At 44.9% G+C, this 25055-nt stretch overlaps 1 protein-coding gene across 1 annotated transcript in view; it reads left to right on the top strand.

Annotated features, from left to right (window-relative positions):
* Positions 1-341: 341 nt before the first annotated feature.
* Positions 342-25055, top strand: part of LOC119159804 (4-pyridoxate dehydrogenase) — a 238775-nt gene continuing 214061 nt past the window's right edge. Inside the window, exon 1 of the mRNA XM_075891024.1 lies at positions 342-753. Coding sequence (XP_075747139.1) covers positions 630-753 — 124 coding nt within the window. The 5' untranslated portion in view covers positions 342-629. The remainder of the gene's footprint in view (positions 754-25055) is intronic.

Here is a 25055-nt window from a genome sequence, read left to right as displayed (position 1 = left end):
TTGCAGGAAAGAGAAAATCAAGGTAGGCAAGCTGAAGGAAAACCAACTGAGGTTCACTTTCCAACCATCAGGAAAGCGCTCCACGTCTCATCCATTGTACGGCTCCACTCCTGAATAGTACGCGACGCTCTTAAGTGATTCCGTTCAGGCGCGCTAGCGCGCCGAGGCCAGAACGATTTTTTGTGTCCGCGGATTGGGGATGTAGGCGCATGGCATGCTCCGATCCGGTTGAGAGGTGACGCCCTTGGAGGGGACCTTCGCGCCGTTCCCGCTGGTCTCGTGCCGAAAGAGCATCCTTGACCATGAAGTCGCTGGAGGCTGTCGTCCTAGTTTCTTTACGAACTCAAAGCCAAAACCCGCTTCCTTCTTTTGTCATAACGGTTTGCGTAAAGCGTCATGTGGGAGAGAACGACACGGACACGGGGGTGAGAGTGCCCGGAATGAAAGCGATTGGGCGCCTCTCACGCTGCCCGGAATATCTGGGGGCGACATGAAAAGTGGCGTACATTCTCTGCGAGAGCATTACGCGAACGAACTGCGGGTGCTGCTCGTCAAACATCGCCTCCTCTGGGCTCGGTGAGACTGCGTAACTTCTCGTGCGGTGCTCACCAGCAGCAGCAGCAGCAGCCATGGTGTCAAAGTCGGACATTCTGGCCGTGACCATGGTGTTTGCCTACATGAACCCCAAACAATCACCAGAGCATCTGGACACACCTGTCAAGCGATTGAGGAAGGAGTACGACTACATCATCGGCAAGTATTGCCTAAATTATTCTGCACCAAGTACCAACCCACGCCTATCACAAATTGAGGAGTGAAATATTGCAAACACTTTACTTACTATCAAATTAGTTGGTGCTTAACGTAGGTTGGCTGCTTCAAGTGTGCATGCAATAGAATAGCAGTGGTCTGAAATTAGCATCGACTGCCAGGCCGCATTCTCAAAATTTAGTGAAGCCAAGGGCCGGAAATGTGAATAAGTTAAAGGGGGGGGGGATGATGGAATAAACAAAATTTAATTTATCGTTGCCATTTGAACGATCGTCTTTCCCATTTGCATATAATCGTCACTCTTAAACAGAATTCAACGTCAGCTTTTAGGAGCCATATCGATGCCAGTCTACACAGTGACTACAACCAGGATGCCGAAGGTGACCGCATAGGGCGCCTCAAAAAAAAGTAACTTTCTGTGTAGCTTACTCACCGAAAGAAGTGTATACATTCTTAGAACCAAGATAATTGATTTACTTCCTTTGCGAGACTTCTGGCTTGTCCCGCGGGGCATTCTTTGTTCCAGGGTGAAACTACTCTCTTTAGAGGGAGAGAGAGAGAAAGAGATCCGACACCCTCTCATGGAGTGCAGTACACTTCCGCCATAGAGGCAAGGCACTGAAGCTTGCATATTTAAACACTTTTGCTATAAAATTGTTCGAGCACGAAAAAGGCAATGCACACACGCACGCAACCAAAACATGTAGAGCGCTTGCACCTAAAACACGCAGAATAAAACATAACCTTCCCGCTCTCTTAAGGGAGAGGTAGCTGCAGGCGCGATGTTAGGAAGCGTTTCGTCACACTGATAAGGCCGAATGCTCACTTGAATCCACGCATACAGGCAGAAACTCCGTTCCAGTTATGGTCGCTGCTAGACAATTCGTGTTATGTGACTCCGTAGCAGGCTCCCCAAGAAAGCATCAAAATAACGTAAACGTAGCTTTCGCAAACATCAACATAATACAGCTTCCAGCGCTTACGCGGGAAGCCCTGTAAACCAGCCACACTAAAGGAGCTGAGAAAAGAAGAGAAGCTTTAGCACCGTGATAGCGTTTCACGGCTTCATTTCACTGACACTTAGCTCTCAAGGAAATTAGAAAAACGAAATCAATGCAAATACAAATCACGCACAATACTGCCATCGAATAACAGATCACCAGCATCTCAAATCCACAGGCTAACCACTACACCACCAAACACACCTCATGTCCTGATGTGTTTTCTCTAGCACATGTATATACAAAGCAGTTTGGATAAAGTGGCGAAGCTTCCAATTTGTGTTGTTGCATCATCAGTCTGTACAGCGCGTGCACAAATTTAGCAAATAGCTTGCGCGTCGTTATGAACTCGTTAGCAGCTGTTGTCGTTCATAGTCTGTTTTGCTGCAAACGAGAATATAAACGTGGGCCCTTTTGCGAGTTCACCATACGTCATTGATGTCTTGCTTGCCCGAAATCCACTATTACTAGCATGACAAGTGTTTTCTTGTGGCGAAACGTGCTGATTATATATATATTATACGATCGTGTGTTCTTGAGTGATTTTTGTTATTTTTGCCGCCAGCCGCAATTTTTGCCGCCAGCCGCAAGTGCCTGCAGTGGCACTAGTGCGTTCTCAGCTGTTCGTAGAGCGTGTGGTAAGTTATTTCATTGTTGCGTATGTCAATATCTGAGTTACTAAGGTACTTTAACGTGCTCATATGCCAGCATGTGTACTCTGAACGTACGTATTCTTGCGATGTGCACGTAGCGTCATCGAACCTTCCCAGCAGTTAGACGAATATTTCCACAAAAGGAACTTACGCGCGCTGTGGTGCGGCCACGGGGGAAGCATTTACAGCAGTCAGCTCCTTTCTCCGCCGCAATTATGTCACGCCGGGGAGTGGTGGCGAATAGATGGATGCATGCTATGAGCGTTTCTTTTATGACGGGAATGCTAGGCGCGTGTCACCAGGCTTATAAGAAGAAAAAAACTATGAAATCCTTCTTTTTATGTTGACCTAATGTCTTATCTACTTCGAATAAGTCGATCATAACATAACAAAGAAAAATATAAGTTTATGTTGCTTTTCTCGGCCTCTTCAGGTAGAATGACTTTAGTTTTCCACTATTTCAGTCCTTTATCACTATTTTTATGCCACCAATAATCCAGGTGGCCAACTTCGTGAAAGCGCCCGCTACAGAGCTACTTTCGAATTGCCACGCCACAGCTGCAGGCGCGAGAAGCGTCAGGTTCTTGTCGTCTGCTTGAACGCGTGTGCTCGCTGCTCAGTTTATCTGTGCATAGCTCAGATACACTCGCTAATTGATACAGCAAATGGTTACGACGCATTTTCGCCAAGTGATTCAAAGCGCCTCAAGCGCTAAACAGGTTTACTTTCACTCTGCCGCCTTCGCATGTGACGGTAGTACTATTTGTGAGAATATGGCACACAATATGCACTAACTATAAAAAAACATGCTGGGTGACATTTCATACTAAAGAAAAATATAAAATTGCAAACAAGAAGTCAAGAAATATTTTTTTCGACTTTCTGTGCTCTTCCAAAATTTCTTTCCACTTAAAACTTTGCAAAAACCATTCGTTCATGCCAAGCTACATCAAACAAACATCTGAAGCTGAGAACCACGCTTGTTTTTGCGAAGTTCAACGAGGACTTCTCTCTCCAGAGGAGTATCTTCTACCATCGCTCGTCTGACGCTTCTTTTATTGGTAACTTCAACAATATTTCATCCAGCTCTTGGCTTCATTTTCGGCCAAGGATCCTGCCTTAAAAAATCTGTTAAAAAATCCTCCGCCCAAACAAAGTAAAGTGTCGCTTCATGCACCCACAAGAACTTTGGGTGCTCAAGGATCGCTGCGCGCACGCGCTGGCGCCTGGCCGGAGTTTCCCCTCCTGGTTTTTTTTCCTCTGTCGGTGCGGCATACACTGCTTCTCCGACTCATAATCAGAATAAAAAACTTATTTCCACAAAATCTGGTATTTCAATTGAGTATACAGGAGGAGTCAGTCAATTACTGATAGTAAGTATTTATTTGCTTTTACACTCACAGACTAGCTATATACCCCTCCGCTACATAGTGTCGCTTTTCAATGTTGCGCCGCCGTTATATAATGAAGTAGAAGTCATGAAATATCCTTCACTAATTTGAGAGTGACATGCTTCCCTGAAGATTAAAAGGTAATACGTTTCGACACCATTGTTGTGAACGTCCGCGTGTACCTTCTAGTGAAAGTGCATACCTCAGGGAAACAGCTGTTCTTGTTAAAAGATGTCTTTATTTGCAGGATAATTTTGTCTCAGCAAGACAAGTGGGTACCACGAGCATTCCCACTGCCTTGTGTGCCTGTATTTAATGCCAACGCTATTTATACAAGTTATGCTACCATTCAAAACAATCAAGCCACTGATGCTCGATGATTGTTGATCTGTTCCGTTGGCTGCCTGTCGCTCATTTGCGCGATGTTTCGAATTGATAATCTGTTTACCCCACCTGACCAAACACAAGGATTATATACAGCATTAAGCGATTCTCTAGTCGGGGTCCGCGATACCCATGTGTGAACAAAAGACAAAACGTCACAGCTTTGCCGCAAAGGTAACGAAATCAATGTGATAGCCACAAATTGGAATGTCACGTGAAGAATGGGAAGCAGATCAATACGTCCCCTGTGTTGTTCAGGAGAATACGTGTCTCAGTTGTTACTTCGCTGTTTCTGAAAAGCGCGCCTTTTTCGCCAGCGAACACTGAGCAGCGAGCGCAGTGAACTTTGTGTGCCGCCAAGAACACCAGAATCCTACCGGAGAAAGCCCAATGCGTACGATTCTCCCCACCACGATGTGAGCACGTGCACGCGTGAGCGTCCACCCCTCCTCTTTCCACTGGGCAATGTTCGCGGGGTAAATAAGAGCACGTGCAGCCGCGTTGTGACGAAGAGAGAGAATAAAACATTTATTTGCGACCAATGAAGGAATGTAGGTGAGTGAGTTCTTTACTCCGGGATCCCATTGGCACGGGTCGCTGTCCTCGCTCGTCTCACGAGGGCCTCTTGGGTCTTCGGATACGAGCTGGACAGAGCTGCCTCCCACCCTACATGTTGTGCTGTGCTCTGGGTTGTAGAAGTGGATCCATACATACTTGGACAGTATGTATGAATTGGGGTAAGACAAGGTCTGCAGGTGACGCCACGCTACTTGAGATTCTTTACAGAGCTTTGGCCCCAGGTGCGGAAGTTTCGGCCTTTCGAGTCTTTGGTGTTCTAGAATATCTGTCCATATTAAGAGCGGGCGCATACGCGTAGCCGAGGGTGGGTGCCATACGCCGATGTCGGAGGTCCGGAAGAGTAAATCTTGGGCCGAGGCATGGGCAAGCTCATTGCCTCCGACTCTGCCGTGGCCTGGTATTCATATCAGCTATTTCCATTCGCCCTCTGAGCGTGAGGACGAGAGTTGTGTAAGACGTCGATGCGCAATGGGGCCAATGTAGCCTTTACGAAAATTTCGGTAGGCTGCTTTTCAATCTCTTAGAACGAAAGTGGACCTTGGGTTTCGTAGGGCGAGGGTGACTCCTGTTTCTCCCATACTAGTTGTGTCTGTGTCCTGGGCTGATATACAATCAGCCTGTTTTCCAGAATGAATGACGCTTGCTGCATATTTGCCGTTCACTGTTCCAGCTGCATCGACGAAGAAGGCGCCCTCGGTATCTGAGTAGTTGACGTGAACTTTTTGCCCATGCCGGACGTCGATGTTCGTGGAATTGAGGACGCATGTTGCGTGGAAGTGGTTTGATGATGAAGCCGTGCCTCCATTAATGTGGGATACGTCGTTTTCCCTTCTCTCAATGGGGGCTTCGATGCCAAATACTTTAGTGTTTTCCGTCCCGTTTTAGTGTTGGCGAGGCGCATGACTTGATTGGTGCGGTGTGCATTGAATAGTTCTGATACGCTATTTAGGAGCCCCGTTTGACGCAGACGTTCCATGAGTGTCCACTGGGGTAGGTTCAGAGCCTTCTTGAGAGTCACACGTATGACTTTGTCTATTTGTGCTCGTCTGCTTTCAAGATCCTCAGGTAAGAAACGCTATAGATTATGCGACTGATCACAAATGCCGGAATGAGTCGCATTATGTCGCGTTCTTTCATCCCTCGTCGTTGGTTAGCCACCCGACTAATCATGCGAGAGATTTGTAGGCAGGACGTTTCTAGTTGATGTAAAGCAAATGAGTCGTTGCCCCAATTTTAGTAGTGGGCCCCCAGAATTCGGATGATTTCAACCTCTTTATTTGCAATACAATGAGTAGCACGTTAATGGAAGTATTGTCAGATGCCTTATTTCTATATACTAAAATATCTGATTTGGTGTGGGAGCGCTCTAGACCACTCTTGCATCCTACCTTTACTACGATGGAGGCGGCCTGTTGGAACACTTCTTTTATCTGACCGAGGTTACCAGACCGGGTCCAGATTATGACTTCAACAGCATACATGACGTGGCGTACTTGCTAAATTTCATTTAAGACCTCAGGGAGGCGCATGAGGGCAATATTGAAAAGGAGCGGGGAAAGGACAGCCCCTTGGGGAGTACCGAAATTACCCATGGTGATGAGTTGAGATTTAAGGTCCCCTATGCGGATATTGACTTGTCTGTCTGTAAAAAAAGTCCCACACATATGCACATAACTTTGGACCACACCTGAGTTCCCGTAAATTTTCCAATATAGTGAAGTGTCGAACATTGTCAAAGGCATCCTTGAAATCAATTGCAAGAATGACCCTTTCCGCTTGAGCCGTACCGCTGAGTAGGTTGACAATCTCGTGTTTTAGTTGGAGGAGGATGTCCTGCGCTTACAAATGAAGACAAAAGCCGTACATAGTGTCAGGCAAAAGGTTTTGTTCTTCTAGATATTCGGTTAGCCTTATTTGTATGGCTTTCTTCATCACCTTACCAGTGCATGACGTGAGGGATATGAGACGGAGGTTATCAATATTGAGCGCTTTGCCGGCTTTCGGGATGAAAGTGAGCTCGGCCGATTTACACTTGTGGTAAAAAATGCTGCCCTGGAGAGAGTGCGTCATGCTTTGACGTAGAAAATCGGTGTGCGGGGCCGGTTTAGTATTTCAAGGTGCGCGGGAATCATCATGATGGTGATAGCGGTAAAACTATGAGCGCGCCTATGCGCGTGCTCGTGCGCGTACCACGTGAAAAGCTTCCGAGCCACGGGGACAGCTCGGCTAACCCCAGAAAGCAGAGAGCAAGGACAAGTACGGGCCACGTCCCGGCTGCTCGTTCTGACCCTCCGTGTCCGGGCCTCGTCTCGGCGTTGAAGTCCTCGGGTGCGTCCTGGACTGGGCATCGCCCCACCTCGCCTGGTCCCTGGGCCAGTCACCCAACCGGAGTCGAGGCCTCATTCACCGGTTGTGCAGCCGTCAGGAACGGCAGCCGGAACAGCAGCGGATCGCCTGATTCCTGGGCCAGTCACCCAGCCGGAATCCAGGGCAGTACTGAACCTAGAGGACGTCTCCTAGTTCCCCGGACCAGTCTTCCAGCCAAGAACCGTCTGTCCTTGCCCGCTTCACTGCTTCGAACGCTGTCACGTGCTTCCCGGTGTTGAAGTGTTGAAGAATATAGGAATGCCTTTAGCTTGGTACCTTTGTTGTTGTTATGCATCTAGTTCGAAGTCCAGTGTCGTGTCGCAGTTCAGTTCGGAATCGGTCAACCAGGTTTGTACTCTTCCTCCTTTTCTTCCACGTACTAGCGCAGACCCAGAGTTCTTTCTTCCTATGTGCTTCTGTGTACCGCGGTGGCTTCTGGTTGTTTATATAGATGGAGCAGTATTCAATCCAAACATTTGGGTCCGAGCGCCAAGCTACGCAGTCCAAAGCACGCCAAATCTTTCGGTTGTCTTGAAGTTGGTGTGCCTCCGCACGGTACGGAGTACCATGTTGTGGGCTCACAGTTTTCCTAGCCCTACTACTACTCTGGCAGTTCCGGCCCCTCTTGCTCGAATTATGACCATCTTCTGGCTCTATTTTAGGGTTTGTCATTGCCACTCGCTTTTCGTTGGGCTCCGAAGCAAGAGTCTCATATACGCATGACGTGCTCTTTCTTTGGCCCAGAGGTTTCATCTGACGACTGCAGAAACCATGCTGCTCCATACTTCTGTCACCTTCAACGCCATCACGTATCTGCTTAACACATTCACTTGCAGATCGTGTACACAGAGCTACATCATCATGTTCTCCGACATACACTTTTTCGAGTGTGTCTGACAGACTTGTGTCCACATTATGGATCACTATGTCATCCTTAAGATTATTGACTTGGTCCTCTTCATTAACCTCCTTAAGCGCTACCCTATTTGCAATCTCTCGGATTTCTAAGATAGCTGTGCTGATCTCATACAACAGCTTCTCTCCTTCCTGTCGCAAACGCACACGCTCATTGTCGTTTTTGCACATGTACCGCAGTTCGAAATCAATTCTCTTTTGTTCCTCATCAAGGTCTTCTCGCAATATTCGCTCTAAGTTGGCGCAAGACCACCCGACCTCCTCTCCAATACAAAGCAGTCTTTGCACGTTTACAGTCATCATGTGTGCGACCAATTCTCGCCTGAAAGATGTTGAGTGCCGATCCTGGCAAGGCCCATGTCCGTTACAATCGGATGCAATTTCTCTAAATCCATCGGTTCGTCCTGCCCGTCTGGCTCTATGCAAGAAGGTAAGGCCGATCTATCCTGGCAGGCTCGCCAAAATTTGTGGGCAACTGTGGGCGCAGTTCAGCGAGATGAGGACAGAGGACGTTCGAGGACAACGAGAGACTTTTATAAACACGAAGACGGACAAAGGGATACACACAACATAAACTCACACATATATGCACGCGTTCACGGTCCTACGCGAAAGGGATCGTTAATGTTCTTGTTCGTCCACTCACATTCTACTCTTGGGGCGTGAACGTTGTGCTTGACCTTGAGCTCTCTGGTAGTCAGGAGGCGGTGTGCCTTGTGCTTGCGGAGTTCGTACCGAGGTGGGGCCCGGTCTAGAAGATAACCGCCAGGGGCAACCCAGTACGGTGGTCAACGCCTGGGCTTGCCTGTACACCAGCGAGAACAGCGTATCGCCGACTGCCGCGAACAGACCTGGGACAGCGTCTCGCTCCGAGACCAGAACAGCAGCTGGCCGTGACGAACGTTGCTTCAGACCAACGTGGGGGTGAGGTGGGGCGATGCCCAGTCCAGGACGCACCCGAGGACTTCAACGCCGAGACGAGGCCCGGACACGGAGGGTCAGAACGAGCAGCCGGGGCGTCGCCCGAACTTGTCCTTGCTCTCTGCTCTCTGGGGTTAGCCGAGCTGTCCCCGTGGCTCGGAAGCTTTTCACGTGGTACGCGCACGAGCACGCGCATAGGCGTGCTCATAGTTTTACCGCTATCACCATCATGATGATTCGCGCGCACCTTGAAATACTAAACCGGCCTCGCACACCGATTTTCTACGTCAAAGCATGACGCACTCTCTCCAGGGCCGCATTTTTTTACCACAAACTCTAGGGGAAGCGTTCCGGCGCCCTATTACTGGTTCATTTTATCTACCAGCAACTGATTCATGTGATCGCTTAGGTTAGAGAGCAGCCCTGTTGATAGCTGATCGGGTCCCGTGGTGAAGCCTTTCCTCATGCTGTGTATTGCCGCTTCAATTTCGGTGACCCTAAACGTTTTGTAAAGTTCCGGATTATCGGGGCCATCATAAAAGGGTATAGATGCGTTGTCCCGCGCAGTGTTGACATACTTCGACTTCACCAAGTAATTTCGCATAGTGGCCAGCGAAGCCATGTATAACCCTCTGAAGGCTTCTTCTGGTCACGCCTCTGTTAGAGTCTGGGTTAATTCATTGACGCAGAAGGTGCCAGTCAGATTTTGTATAGAGAGACCCTGTGAGGGAGTCGCATTTCGAGAACCAATTTTCTTTAGCGAGTGCTATTGCGTATTTATCCGTCTTAGCAGTGAGGGCGGCAATATGTGTCTTCAGTCGGCGATTAGGCTTTTGTCGTTTCCAGCGTCTTGTGAGTTGGCACCTGGCATCCCATAAATGCAAGAAATGGCTATCTACCACTGGAGTCTCAAGTGTAGAAGGAACAGTTTTGGTAACCTTGTTGTTGTGTTCCAGTAAGTTGCCGGCCCATTCCGAATAAGATGTGGGAGTGTGACGAAAGGGAAAGTTTTCTGTTTTGCGGAAAGCTGCCGAATATATTAGCTTGACTGTCTTTTGATGTTTCTTGTGTCATACGATAAGGACGTGTGAATGATAAATGGGTCGCTCCCGAGGTTCTCTTGTGAGTGCCACCAGCATGGCTGAGGAAGGTTGATATCCATCGTTAGATCCGGGCATGTATCTCTCGAAAAACTGTTACCCGTGTAAGTCAGATCGTCTGGTTCGGTGAGGAGAGTGATACCCTCAAGAGCCATGAGCCCGCACAATTTTCGTCCTTTGGTGTCCTCTTGCGGATAACCCCAGGAGGCGTGTCGGGCGTTAAAGTCGCCTACTATAAGCAGCGGAGCGTTCAATGCTTGTTTCATGGTTTGCAGAAGGCTTCGATGAAAGTTTGCTTATGAGACTTGGGTCGACTGTATATGTTAAGCACGTACACAGGCTGCCGAGAGCGCTTGATAGGCGAAAGGCGTATGAAGACGCACTCAAGCGGCGTATCATGTGGGTCGAAATCTACCGTGACCGGAGTGCCGGTGTTGCGAACTAAAGTGCAGACCGATGTGTTGTGTTTGTTGTCATGTGTTGTGTACGACGCAAATCTGATATCGGGGGCTACAGTATCCTGTAGCACTATGATGTCGGGTTTCTGATCGAGCGTGCCTATGTATTGTTGCAGCGATGTCGCTTTATGGCGAAAGCTTCTGCAGTTCCACTGTATCATGTTTAGGCTTCGAGGGAGCTGTGCCATTATGGGATCGAAGATGTCTTTTCCAAATGCCCGGTTTCATGCCCTGTCGCGGAGATATCACAGCACCCCGTGAGTAGTTTAACAGGTGTTCTTCCGTGCCCCTGTTCCAGCTTTGAGACGCTGCGCTTGTATTTCCCGTTGAGGGCATCTAATTCAAGTAGCTTGGCCTGCACGGCTTCCTTGATTGAGGCCAAGCTTTGTTCCTTGATTTGTTGTATAGAGGCCGAATGTTGGTCTCGTATTTGTTGTAGCTCCTAGCTGATCTGTTGTTTTAGGAGTGGTGTGAGCACTTTGACAACTGTATTTATGATTTTTTCGATCTGGTCTTGGTGGGATTTTCCGCCTGCGTCAAGCGACGAAGCCTGAATATCTGTTTGCATGGGTGCCGTTGTAGATTGAAGGTGAGTTGTACTCGGTAGCTGTTGACTAGATGTTTGTGACTTCACTATTTGTTCTAACTGCTCTGTCTTGCTACCTTGCGTTGTTGTTTCATGAGCGTCTGTTGTTGTATGGCTATCATCTTTTGGTGTTGTGCGATCGATTGCGAGTCGTCATTGTTTTTAGATTGCGTGGGAGCAACAACCTCTGTCCAGCTTACCGGTGGTGCCACTGTATCGTTCATCTGAGGTGGACCAAGACTGCAGCACCGAGATTCCTGGGTGGTTCTTTGTTTTAGAGATCGTTGGGATCTCGAACTGGAGTGAAATTTGGACCGTGATTTGGACCGAGACTTGGACCGAGAGTTACGTCGGGATGGAGCACGATGAGCCCCTCTAGCTGGGCGGCCTCGGGAGGTGCTGCGTCGTTCTGAGCGTGAGCGGGCCTCGTTCTTGTTTGTGGATGTTTGCTCGCATGCGTTCCCACGTGTCGATGATACTGGTCGGGATGGTGTGTCCCCTAGGCTTCGGCAGCGCTGGGGACATTTCCTTGCTCCGGTGATGTGAGGGTCGTTACAGAGCAGACAGCAGGCTAAACACTCATGGTCGGAAAAGTCGACATCTTCCTTCCCACATGCTGGGCACTGGCTGGATAGTGTCGTCGAATTAGGGCAGACATTGGTCCGGTGACCGACCTTGTCAGAATTAGTGCACATTGGGATAATCTTGCGGTAGCGTTGCACAAGGTTAGCTTCTCCAAAAACAAGCACATTTCTTGAAATATCTGCGTGTTCCATAGTGTTCCAAGACGGCAACTCGTGCGAAATGCGACACGCTGCATTTCGCGCCTATGCGTTACCCAGACAACACTGCGTCTCCCTCTTTAGGTGACGGAGAGACGCCGGACGCGCTGAAACGCACATGCGTCAAAGCCACGCAGCGCGGCGCGCGCCTACGAGTATATGCCAGTACCGGTGCCTGGCTTGGCAACGCCGGCTGACCCGGCTAAATGAACGCCGGCGAGCGTGCGCACCACGTCAGGTCGAAATGTATTGGCGTCTTGACTGCGGCATGTAGTCATCTTTTCACTTTATTTATTTATTTTTTTATTGGTACTGCAATCCCCTGGAGGGATTTTAGCAGGTGGGTACAAAAGACGTAAACATCAGCATATAACATCAGGCAAACAGATAGAACAGCCTATCACATTTCACATAGTAGGCAGCCATATAATACAAAGCAAACAAATAACTATCGCTTGCGTTTTACAACGTAAACAAACGTAATAAAGTAGTACCGATGACACATCACTCTCTTTTAAAAAAAAACAGAACTAGCACACAAGTAAAATTATTTTCTCTGTTGTTCCAGACCAGCGGCAAAGGACGTTAAAGACTGCGTTGTGACTTGATGGTTATTTAAACTATTCCAATCCTGTACAGTTCTGGGGAAAAAAGAATATTTGAAGCAGTTATTGCGGGTACGAAAGGGATTTATTGTACGATCATGGCGTTGTCTTGTGGCGCAACCTGAAGAAAATGAAATGATTTTTCTAATATCTACCTTGTAATGCCCAATAAATATTTGATATAAATATTTTAATCGGGATATGCAGTTTCTTTCTGAAAGTGAAAGTAAGTTAGCTCTTACTAACAGTTCATTTAGCGAGGTTCATCCATAACTGTTATATATGAAGCGAACGGCTCTTCTTTGTACTTTTTCGACTTTATGAATGTTAGTTTGAGTAAATGAATCCCAGGTCACTGCAGCATAATCAAGTATACGGAGGACTATCGATTTGTAAGCAAGAACACGGACAGATGGAGGGGAGAGTTTCAAAGTCCTTCGTAAAAAGAACAGTTTCTGATTAGCCTTGGAAGTTACTATGTCAATGTGTTTTGTCCAGTTAAGATGATTTGTTATCCTTAACCAAAGATACTTCTAGGATGGAACCTCGGAAAGAATGGCATTGTTTGTAAAGTATTGAAAATTTAATTTGTTTTTCTTTAGAGAAATGGACATGTACGCTGTTTTTCAAAATTGATGAACATTTGCCAAGCCTCACACCAGTAAACAACCCTGTTAAACGACTCGTTTAAAAAAACTTGGTCCTTTGAGCATTCTATTTCAGAATAACTAACGCAATCATCTGCGTAGAGTCTTATATTTACAGGTATACCGTTCACTATGTCGTTAATATATAAAATAAATGGAAGGGGACCCAGAACGGATCCTTGGGGGACGCCAGAGTCAACGGAAACCCTGTGAGAGGAATGATTGTTAAAATCTGCAAACTGTTGTCTGTTTTTCAAGTAGGCCGATATCCATTTATTAAGTTGATCATTCCCGAGAATTTTTGCTAATTTGTATACTTATTTATTGTGCGAAACCTTGTCAAAAGCTTTTGAAAAATCCATAAAAATTGCATTTGTTTGTTTTCCATTATTAATTTAAGTAGCGAAGTCGTGTATTGTTGATACCAATTGTGTCGTTGTTGAAAATCCCTTTCTGAAACCATGCTGATGGTGGTTTAAGATACCATTTTCGTCCAGAAAACTTGAAATACTATCGTGTATAATGTGTTCCAAAAGTTTACAAACGATTGAAGTTAGCGAGATGGGGCGATAATTTTTGACACTCTGCTTTTTGCCCGATTTATGGATATGCTTGACACTAGCTGTTTTCCAGTCGTCTGGAACCTGGCCCTCACACAGCGTTTTTGTGAAAAAAACATGGAGGTATTTCGACATCCATTCAGCGTATCTCTTTAAGAACGCGTTAGGGATATTGTCCGGTCCAGAGGACTTTCTGATATTAAGGTTCACAAGCATGTTCAATATGCCCTGTTCACTAACAACAATATCGGGAATTCGCGGCGAAACAGTTTCAAAGATCGGCAATACAGAGTTGTCACGAGAAAAACCTATTTGAAGGGATCGTTGAAAGCATTTGCGATTCGAGCAGTATCGTGCGTAAAAATACCATCGACATTAAAAACGTCACACTCTTTCGAAGCGGGCGAAATGCTCCTCCAAAATTTCTCGGGACACGAGGTAAAGTAATGCGGCAAGGATTCCCCAAAATAACGCTGCTTATCCGTTTAAATTAGATTTTTCAGTTTTACTCAAAGCTTAGCTATTTGTTCTGAATATGGTACGTTCAGACTTCGTTTTTTCTTTAGACGCTTTATTTGCCTTCTTAACCTCAGTGTTATCCGAGAAATTCACGGATTTTTTCGCTTCGATTTTTTAATTACCAGAGGCACAAATGATTCAATGCATTCTTTGACAATGTCCTTAAACCGGTTCCATGAATTATGTATATCAGTTTCATTATTCGTAAAGTTATCAAAGTTGAATGAAAGGAAATTTATAATAGCAGTGTCATCTGCACGATCGAAATTAGGGAAGATAAACAGGGCAATGTCTTATCGAACATTGTGTCACTAAGAGTAAATGGCACTGCATGAAGATCGGAAATTCCCGGATATATCTCAGTCGTTGTTTTAGGTGTAATTGCCTGGTTAACGAAAAAAAGGTCTAGGGTGGACTGAGTGGTTCCTTGAATTCTTGTGTAGCCTTCAACTAGCTGAAGGAGGTAAAAAATGTAGCAAATATCAAGCATAGCTTCACCCGAAGGGTCGCACTGCTTCAGGGCAACTTTTTTCCAATCTACATTAGGTAAATTATAATCACCTGTCATTAAAATCCGGTCATCATGCTTAATTAGTTTCAAATAGTTTTTCAATTCATTCAGTACGTCAACAGGAGCGTTTGGGGGCCTATAAACACCTCCTAAATTGTAACGGACATCGTTGCGATAAGCCTTACAAAAAATACCTTTTACTCCTGGCACATCAGCCATTCTACATATTTTAAAGTTATCCTTGAAAAGTACACAAACGCCACCGCCTTTACTAGCCTGGTCATTTCTGTATGTGCTGTAGCCAGACGGAACAAATTCACTATCAAAAACCGTGTCGCTTAGCCACGTTTCCGTCAAGACAGCAATAGCAGGATCATGAGAAAGTATTAATGCCTCTAATTCAGTGGCCTTATTAAGAACGCTCCTACAATTTACATTTAGTATTTTTAGTGCGCCATAGTGCTTGTTTTTGTGTCAATTAGATTTTTTTCTTCAGCCGATTGCGGGACCCTTTTCCTTCGTCCCATGCAAACAAGACGTCATCCACCTTAAGCTTATCATTAACTAGCTTTGTCTTACAGCCACGCAGCCTTTCCTCTTCTGAACTTTTCCACAATTCCTTCCGTATTTCTCGAACTCGTTTGGAAAAGTCTTCAGACAGGGACAATGTGCTTCGCTTTAATTTAAATGCACTCGACAAAGCGTTAGTTCTTTCAGGAAATCAAAAAATGTTATGATCACAGGTCGTGGCCCGGCCTTTGTTTTTTGCCAAACCTGTGACATCTTTCAATGTCTGTTACCGTTATTTCCAACTTCTGCTGAAAAATATCTTCCTCTATTTTAGCTTTCAGGTCCTCATACTTCTCGTCAGGGGGCTCCTCTAACCTGTAAATGATTAAGTTATTTCTTCGGCTTCTATTCCCAAGGTCATCTACTTTGTCAATAAGTGTTGTTACCTGCTCTTCAAGCTTTGATGTTGACACCTTCATATTCTTAACGTCGGTAGACAAACTGCTAAGTTCATTCAATTTCTGTTCGAGGTTGTCTATGCGATCTCCTAAACCTGAAATTCTTTTTTCAATCTTTACTTGCGATTCCTGAACGCGTTCAACGACACAAGTAAGTCTTTTGTCCTTCCAACAGTCCCTTCAACATATCTTCGTTAGGAGGCCCTGGGTTTGATTCAATATCCCCCACATACCAAAAGATCCCTTGATAACAGAACAACACTGTTAAGAAAGTAATGAACACACAGTGGGCAGGACAGCAGCAATAAAAATCGGTCATCACTACGTACACAATAAGCAAAATGTTGATGACTAACCTGAAGCACAAAGCAAAAAGGATTGCTCAGCATGTTGCCCGTTGTGCTGCAGCCATGCCCACTGGCGAACGACGGAACCAGAGAGCTTTTATAGCCTTTGATTACGGCGCGAGATGTGACGTCACAGTCGTAGATAGCCACGCTGGCACGATGAAGCGACGTTCAGCCGAGTCACACATGACACGCATCTCATGATTATCACGTTTTCACCAGTCACATACCTTCGTCATTTATTGGCGTCCGTAAATACCGAGTTCGGTGCATGTGAAGCTAGTGAAACGGCCGCGAGGACATTAAGAGTTTAGCATGTAGTCATGTTGTTGCATGACACGCATCTCATGTTTATCATGTTTGCACCAGTATTATACCTTCGTCCTCTATTCAGGCCCCGTAATACCAAATTTAGTATAAATGAACCTAGCGAGACGGCTGCCAGTGCATCATGAGTGTGGCATGTAGTCATGTTGTTACATGACACGCATCTTATTATTATAATGTTCGCACCAGTTGTATACCTTTGTCATCCATTCGCGTACTGTAGTACCAAGCTCGGTATATGTCACGCTAGCGAAACAGCCGCGAGTGCATCATGAGCGTGGCAGTAAGTCATATTGCTACATGACACGCATGTCAGGATATTCATGTGAGGGTCTATCGCATATGTTCACCATGCAATCATTCCATGTCATACCAGTTTTGCAACATGCCACGTGAACGAAACCACTACAAGAGCTGGAGGACCATGAAACGTAAATCGTGACATTCATGACATACATTTTATGATTTTCATGCTATCACTAGTGAAATATGCTCTTTATACAGCCATGTGATGCAAACTAAGTTTGGTATCGATACCATTATCGAAAGAGCCGAGAGATCTAGAAGTCGTAGGCGGCTAGATAGATAGATAGATAAACAGATAGATAGATAGATAGATAGATAGATAGATAGATAGATAGATAGATAGATAGATAGATAGATAGATAGATAGATAGATAGATAGATAGATAGATAGATAGATAGATAGATAGATAGATACGCTTAAGGTCGCCGAAGTTCATTAAGAAATGCTTTGCATTCAAAACCTAGTAACAATGACACAATGGGGCTTGAACCCGGGTCCGCTGGGTTCCGCCCAATACTCTACCACTGAGCCACGCCATTGCTTGACACTAGTTGGCAGACGTGCTTTAGGCAGGCTTGATGCTGGGAAAGCAAGCGCATTAATACTACTTATAAATCGTTTTAAAGCAGTGAAAGAGCAAGCAGTCACAGAATGCGAATAGGGTAACTAGTGGGTCGTCCAATGCTCCAACCCTTTAAAAAGCTTTTTTTTTGTTCACTGAATAACTGTGGCGCATACCCACTTCAGGCATAATTCGTCATCGTCGTCAGGCATTGCATAACCATTTAGTACAGAATTTCTCGCAATAGATTAACTGATACCGCACTTCTCAGATCAATGACGAAATATGCATAGCGAATGCCATCCTACTCAAAACAGCTTCTCATACTCATTACTAAAACTTCAAATGCCAACAAAATAGAATGCAGCCTGAAAAGCAGCTCCTGTCTATTCTTTAGCACTTAGAATTTTCTCGCGTTTAATTTTCATGCACTCCAACCACCAGCGACGTATACGCCTAAAGTAACAATCACAAAGAAATAGCCGAGAAGTTCGCGATACAGGTGCGCGCAACTCGTCAGTTGAAAAAAAACGTCAAAGTAGGAATGCGATCACTCGAAATCAGCAAAACTCCGAAATGGCAGACACTTTGAAACCAACAAAGTCAAATTCGAGTAAGACAGAAAGAAGTTAGGAAAGAATAAACGCCAGAGAACGAGGGTGACTCATGGCACTAAGTTTACCTAAGCTTGCAAGATCGGATGTTCAAAACCGTGCCGAGTTTTTTTTTTGTTTTTTTTACAGAGAAAGCTATCAAGAGATCACAATTCAGGCCACGCGCAGTTGTCCGCCGCCGCCGCTGCCGTTGATGTCCGGGACCACATCGCTCAAAATTAGAGAAAAAAAGTATTGATGACACAGTATAGGCTTGAATCCTTGAAGGAGCTAGAGGTTGTTAAATGGGATATAATAGGGCTCAGGGAGGTTAGGAGGACAGATGAGGCCTATACGGTGCTACATAATGGGCACTTCCTTTGCTATCGGGGCTAGGCTGACAAAAGAGAACTGGGAGTGGGGTTCCTAATTCACAGAAACATAGCTGTCAACATAAGGGAATACTATAGCATAAATGAAAGGGTGGTAGGTATCATAAAAAAACTGAATAAAAGATACAAGATGAAGGTGGTACAGGCTTACGCGCCTACATCTAGCCATGATGACGCTTCAGTTGAAAGCTTCTATGAAGACGTAGAATCGGCAATGAGTAAGGTAAAAACACAGTATACAATACTGATGGGAGACTTTAATGCAAAGGTAGGGAAGAAGCAGGCTGTAGACAAGGCAGTAGGAGATTATGGCATCGGTACTAGGAACGCCAGAGGAGAGCTACTAGTAGAATTCACAGAACGCAATAATTTACGGATTTTGAATACTTTCTACCGAAAACGAGGAGACCGCAAGTGGACATGGAGGAGCTCTAATGGGGAAAATAAGAACTAAATAGACTGTTTAATGAGTGGACACCCAGGCATCGTGCAGGATGTGGAAGTGGTTGGCAAGGTACGATGCAGTGACCATAGAATGGTACGGTCTCGAATTCGCCTAGACTTCAGAAAGGAACGACAGAAACTGATACGCAAGAAGCGAATCAATGAGCTAGCACTGAGAGGGAAAGTACAGGAATTCAGAATCTCGCCTCAGAACATGTACTCGGCTCTCAGTGAGGAATCCAACCTTAGCATAGATACAATGAATGATAATCTGATGAGTATCATTACGGAGTGTGCAGTGGAAGTTGGAGGCTGGGAAGTTAGACATGACACTGGCAAGCTTTCCCAGGAAACGAAGAACCTTATTAAGAAGCGTCAAATCATGAAAGTGTCAAGTACAACAGACAAAATAGAACTGGCAGAGCTTTCAAAGTTGATTAATAGGCATAAGGTGTCCGATGTAAGAAGGTATAACATGGAGAGAATTGAACACGCTCAGAAAAACGGAGGAAGCGTCAAAGCAGTGAAGACAAAACTTGGGATAGGCAAAAAACGAATGTATGCACTAAGGGACAAAGAAGGCAAAATACCTACCAATATGGATAGGATAGTTAAAATAGCGGAGGAGTTTTACAGAGATCTGTACAGTAGCCGGGACAACCACGACTTTAATACTGTAATAAATAGCAGTAACCCAGATGACACCCCACCAGTAATGATAGAAGAAGTTAGAAAAGCTTTGGAGAGCATGCAAAGAGGCAAAGCTGCTCGTGAGGATAAGGTAACATCAGATCTGCTGGAAGATGGAGGACAGATTGTGTTAAAAACACTAGCCACCCTGTTGACGAGGTGTCTTCTGACGGGAAGAGTACTAGAGTTTTGGAAGAACGCTAACATCATCCTAATACATAAGGAAAGAGATGACAAGGACTTGAAGAATTACAGGCCGATTAGCTTGCTCTCTGTAGTATACAAGCTATGTACAAAGGTAATTGCTAACAGAGTAAAGAAAACATTAGATTTCAATCAACCAAAGGAACAAGCAGGATTTTGAACAGGCTACTCAACTATCGAACAAATTCATACTATCAATCAGGTAATAGAGAAATGCTCAGAATATAACCAACCACTATACATAGCCTTCATAGATTATGAGAAGGCGTTTGATTCAGTAGAAATATCAGCCGTCATGCAGACACTGCGGAATCAGGGCGTCGATGAAGTATATATAAACATCCTGGAAGAAATCTACATGGGATCAACTGCTATCATAGTGCTTCATAAAGAAAGCAACAGAATACCAATCAAGAAGGGGGTAAGGTAGGGGGACACAATCTCCCCAAAGCTATTTACCGCGTGCTTACAGGAGGTTTTCAGGTGCCTAGAATGGGAACAGTTAGGAATAAGAGTTAATGGAGAGTACCTTAGTAACCTGCGCTTCGCCGATGACATTTCATTGCTGAGTAACTCAAGGGACTGATTGCAACTCATGATTACGGAGTTAGACAAGGAGAGCAGAAAAATAAGTCTTAAAATAATCTGCAGAAAACGAAAGTAACGTGCAACAACCTCGGAAAAGAGCAGCGCTTCGAGATAGGTAATAGTGCACTTCAAGTTGTAAAAGACTATCTCTACTTAGGGCAGGTAATAACCGCGGAGCCGAACCACGAGATAGAAGTAACTAGAAGAATAAGAATGGGGTAGAGCACATTTGGCAAGCACTCTCAAAATATGACAGGTAGATTGCCACTATCCCTCAAGAGGAAGGTATATAACAGCTGTGTCTTGCCGGTACTTAGCTACGGAGCAGAAACCTGGAGACTTACAAAGAGGGTTCAGCTTAACTTGAGGACTACGCAGCGTAGCAATAGAAAGAAAAATGGTAGGTGTAACCTTAAGAGACAAGAAGAGAGCAGAGAGGATTAGGGAACAAACGGGGGTTAAGGATATCATAGCTTAAATCAAGAAGAAGAAATGGACATGGGCCGGGCATGTAGCGCGTAGACAGGATAACCGCTGGTTGTTAACAGTAACTAACTGGATTCCCAGAGAAGGCAAGTGGGTTAGGGGGAGACAGAAGGTTAGGTGGGCGGATGAGATTAAGAAGTTTGCGGGTATAAATTGGCAGCAACAATCACAGGACCGGGTTAACTGGCAGAACATGGGAGAGGCCTTTGTCCGGCAGTGGACGTAGTCAGGCTGATGATGATGATCATGAAGGCATGAACCCTGGTCCGCAGGGCGATAGCTCAGTATTCTACCACTGAGCTGCGCCGATATTTTTTCTTACATGGTATTACTTACAAATGCGGCTTGCATGTACACATATAGCGTACAACGAACACAGGGTCAAGTTGACAGATGTACAATGAATGTTGCAATGTAAATCTCGTACAACACAATTATAAAGGTGTATTAGAGTAGCGCACGTCATGAACTCAGTATACCTGTCCAGCTGAAATGCAGTTGGTCATGAAAGTACCTTAGCTGCACAGTCATTTGCACAAAGAGGGTTCGCAAAGACATCATTGGTTCGACATGCTTGTCCAACATGCGAGTTTTCCACAAACTATGCATGCCCATTGACAACAGCATGTCAACTGGCATTTCGTTGCCTTTGGGTGGTACAAGAAGACGGGTGCGATGAGTATTTATATACAGATGTTGTTTTTTAAAGCCAAGCTCTGCAGGACGTCCCAGAAAAGTAAGGCGTCCTTTCTACTAATATAGAAATGTTCGATTGTTTCTGGAACTTCACAGAGGCAGCAGTTTCTTGAGGATACAAATATGCCTTTGGTGTTTAACCAGGTTTTTACAGGTATTGTTTCTGTACGCACTTTGTAAAAAATGTCAGGTGGTTGGTGAAATAGGCATTTTCGTTACACGTATTAGCACATCATGACCAGTAAATTTAATATATAGTGAGCGGTGAAATGAAGCTGGAAAGAGCGCATCCAACACAGCATAATATAGGCCTTTTCTTGAGCTAGAGAACAATTATTGATTAGAGGATACGGCTGGCAGGAAACGCGTTGATTCGAATATTTCGCGCGTGAACCCTTGTAGATAAAGAGGTGGTGCAACATTAGTAGATATCACTAAATTTGCTAACACACCTGCGAAATTCACTTGCAAGAATGTTCAAAGCGGTAAGTGAGCACAGTCACGAAAATACGAAAAGCGCCACACCAGTTGTCTAATCAGGAAGTATACCAACCCAAGACCACCTGCGCAGATAGGTCTAAAATGATTATCTCGCCTCATCGGTTTATAGGTTGATGACCAAGTAAAGGTAGCAAATATATGGTTAAATTTCTGTATGTGAACCCTCCAGCAAGAAGTTATTTGCAGAAAGAACTTGGAATATTTTTGTGTCTCAAAAACAGGTTCCATGCTTCAGCTCTGCAAAAAGATAGAGAGGTTATAAGGAATAAACGTCTGTGCATAGAGCTTTAGGGTGGGTACACGTTCTTTTCAATAATTTAAACTTGATCAATATGCTTCAAATGGAACGCCTAGGTAATTTGGTGGAACACAAGACCATTCTATTACTTGGAAATGGGTTGGCTTTTATGTTCATGGGCCGAACCACAGTCCCAAACTTTTAGCAAAAATTATTCCTGCCCCTGAAATGTTTCCAAACTCTCGGATTGTTGATACCGCCATCTCATACTAAAAAGATCTTTGCAAAAGAATGCTAGGTCTTCCGCATACGCCAATACCTTTACCTCAGATAAGCACTGAAACCACGGACGTTACTGGATCAAGTTGCACTTAAGCACAGTGGTTCCAAAAAAAGAAAAAAAAAGCATTGGCTACAACGAACAGCCCTGTTTTACAGACGAGCTACAAAACACGGGTTTTGAAAGATAGCCACTAAAAATAAAATTAAACGGGTTGAACATTCATTGTAGCATAGTTTTCCACCTCTAAATATAGTGAAGCCAACGATGACATGTTCGAGAAGAGAAAACAGAAAAGAATGGCGAACCCGATCAAAGGCTCTCGCTAAGTCTACTTGCAGTATTGCCAGTTGTTCATATGAGTGTGAACAATGTTCCAATACTGTGCGAGAGTGGTGCATATTAGTTTGTATAGAGCGACCTTTTAGACCGCACATTTATTGGGCACAAACGAGTATTGACATTGCAAATTAAATGAAGCCTATTTGAAAGTACCTTTGCAAAAATTTTGTAATTCACGTTGCACAATGTAACAGGTCTCTAGCCATCAACGTGATGAAGATTTTTTCTATCCGAGCTTTTTGTAGTTAGAACATTCTGCTTTTAGTGAAAGAGCGAAGAAGCGTCTTGAGATTCATACTCAGCGTGAAAATGTCGAGCAGTACAGGGCACACTACAGATTAAAATGCTCTGTAAAAATCACAAGTTATTCCATCAATCATGGCGTTCTTGACAATGGTAACTGTTCAACGGCATGTACTATTTCTTGTAAAGTGCGTGGCTCACTAACAAATTCACATTCTTCGGCAGTTAGAGATGTCACAATGACAAAAACTGCGTCACAAGATCTTCATTGTCCTTTTCAGAAAAGGCACTGAACAATTCTGTGTAATAGGTTTCAAATTCTGACGTAATTTCGGTAGAATTATTGACCAATAGTTCCCCCGAGTAAATGCTTTGTGCAAATTGATTGTATTGTTGCGATAATCATCGATTAAGGCTTGATGTATGGGCTCTTTCGAATGCAAAATACGAGTACTGCGGGTTCGAACACGGGTACCTCTGTAACGTGAAGCGTCTTACCTCTGGAGTTTGTTTTTTTGCGTTAACAATTTCGGTTGTATTGCGAACAGGGTCCTCACGCTCAAATTCATATAGGTTTTGAAGATTTTGCTTTAGCATGCTTTGGTTTAATTTTCTGTAGAAGCCCCTAACAGATTCAATTTCTATAGCCCAAACTTCTTGTTTGAATAATTCCAAACATGCGAACAAAGGCATGTCAGCCGACGAACAGTTCCTCAGTGCTACGGGGACGTGTGCAGTTGACTTCTGGTCACTCACAATTGAGGAGTGGAGTTTCCGAAGTGTCCATTGTGGTCGCAACTTAGATCGAATGTTGCTACTTATCTGCCCCACAGCAATGCAGTGACTTAAAAGGAAATAGGCTCCGTTCTGCATGACACGTCACGGTAAATAAGTGGTGCAAAAACGTAAATGAGATCAAGGCGCGTATGTGTACTTCCTTGTGCATGCGTATACAAGGGCGGGTTGTTGTGTGATCCTATATCAGCTAGTCCCGCTTCCTCCAATAGTTGAGCTACTCCGGTGCTTGTAACTTCTTGTCAAACTTGCCTTAGGCAGGCTTGATGTCGGGAAAGCAATCGCGCTATTACAACTTTTAAAGCGTTTACAACAGCGAAATAACAGCCTGTCATCGCACAGTGCAATTAGGGTTAAGAGTGGGCCGTTCAATGCCCCAACCCATTACAAAAGTTTGTTCTTGTTTCCCTATTAACTGTGGCACATACCCACTTCTGCCATAATTTCTCATCGTCGTCAGCCACTGCACGGAAAATTGGCAAAAAATTCCTTGCATGTCGATAGTTATAGCGCGAGAACAGAACGATGACCAAGATACAAGAAGGATACAAGCGCTAACTTCCCAGTGAGTTTATTGCGCAGAGCGTAAACACATATAGAGGAGACAGTAAACCTTGTGACAAAAACCATGTGGCACAAAGAGCACTGCATGAGTAAGGGAAAAAAAGCAAAAATACAGAAAAAGCCAAAGAACAGTTTATAAGGAACCAAAACAGAAAAGTATAAGTAAATAATATAACTACTTGCGCGCACTGAAACCTTTGAGGAACATTAGTTCCTCCTCAGAGAGAGACATGGAGGGCGTGCTAATGCATGACACCTGTTTGCGTGCGATCTGCGTGGCCTCGACAATAACTCGGGTGCGCTCATCGTTGTGCTTGTACAGCGTTACAGTGTTTTTGAAAAGGGGCACACAGTTGCACGCTGTTCAGTGCTGAGCGAGAAAACCATTTTTCCTGTTTCTAACATTACTAGCGTGTTCTCTCATGGTGAGTTCCATTAGTTGAGCGGGAGCAAGCTTTCAAGCTCCAAAGCTGACAATCTGCGTTTCGCTGGTAGATTCGGAGCAAGTTCGCATTTTCCACAGGTAGATTCGGAGCAATCCACTCCGCGACGGAGCGTTCCGCGTGCTCCGTCTTGCAGAGACGGATCTCACCAGAACATTGACCTCTTAATGGAACATTGAGTCGGGCAGCTGGGCTGCCCTCAGCGTTTTTTGAGGTGGTCTAGTAACCCTGTGCTTTTGTTTACATTCCTAAAATTTAAAAGTGGTAGCTCTGCTGCTTTCCGCGAGACTGCGTA

Source organism: Rhipicephalus microplus, chromosome 3 (genome assembly GCF_043290135.1).
Source record: "Rhipicephalus microplus isolate Deutch F79 chromosome 3, USDA_Rmic, whole genome shotgun sequence".
In the NCBI taxonomy this organism is placed as follows: Eukaryota; Metazoa; Arthropoda; class Arachnida; order Ixodida; family Ixodidae; genus Rhipicephalus; species Rhipicephalus microplus.
The sequence above is the reverse complement of the archived record's forward strand: the minus strand, read 5'-3'. Positions and strand labels throughout refer to the sequence as shown.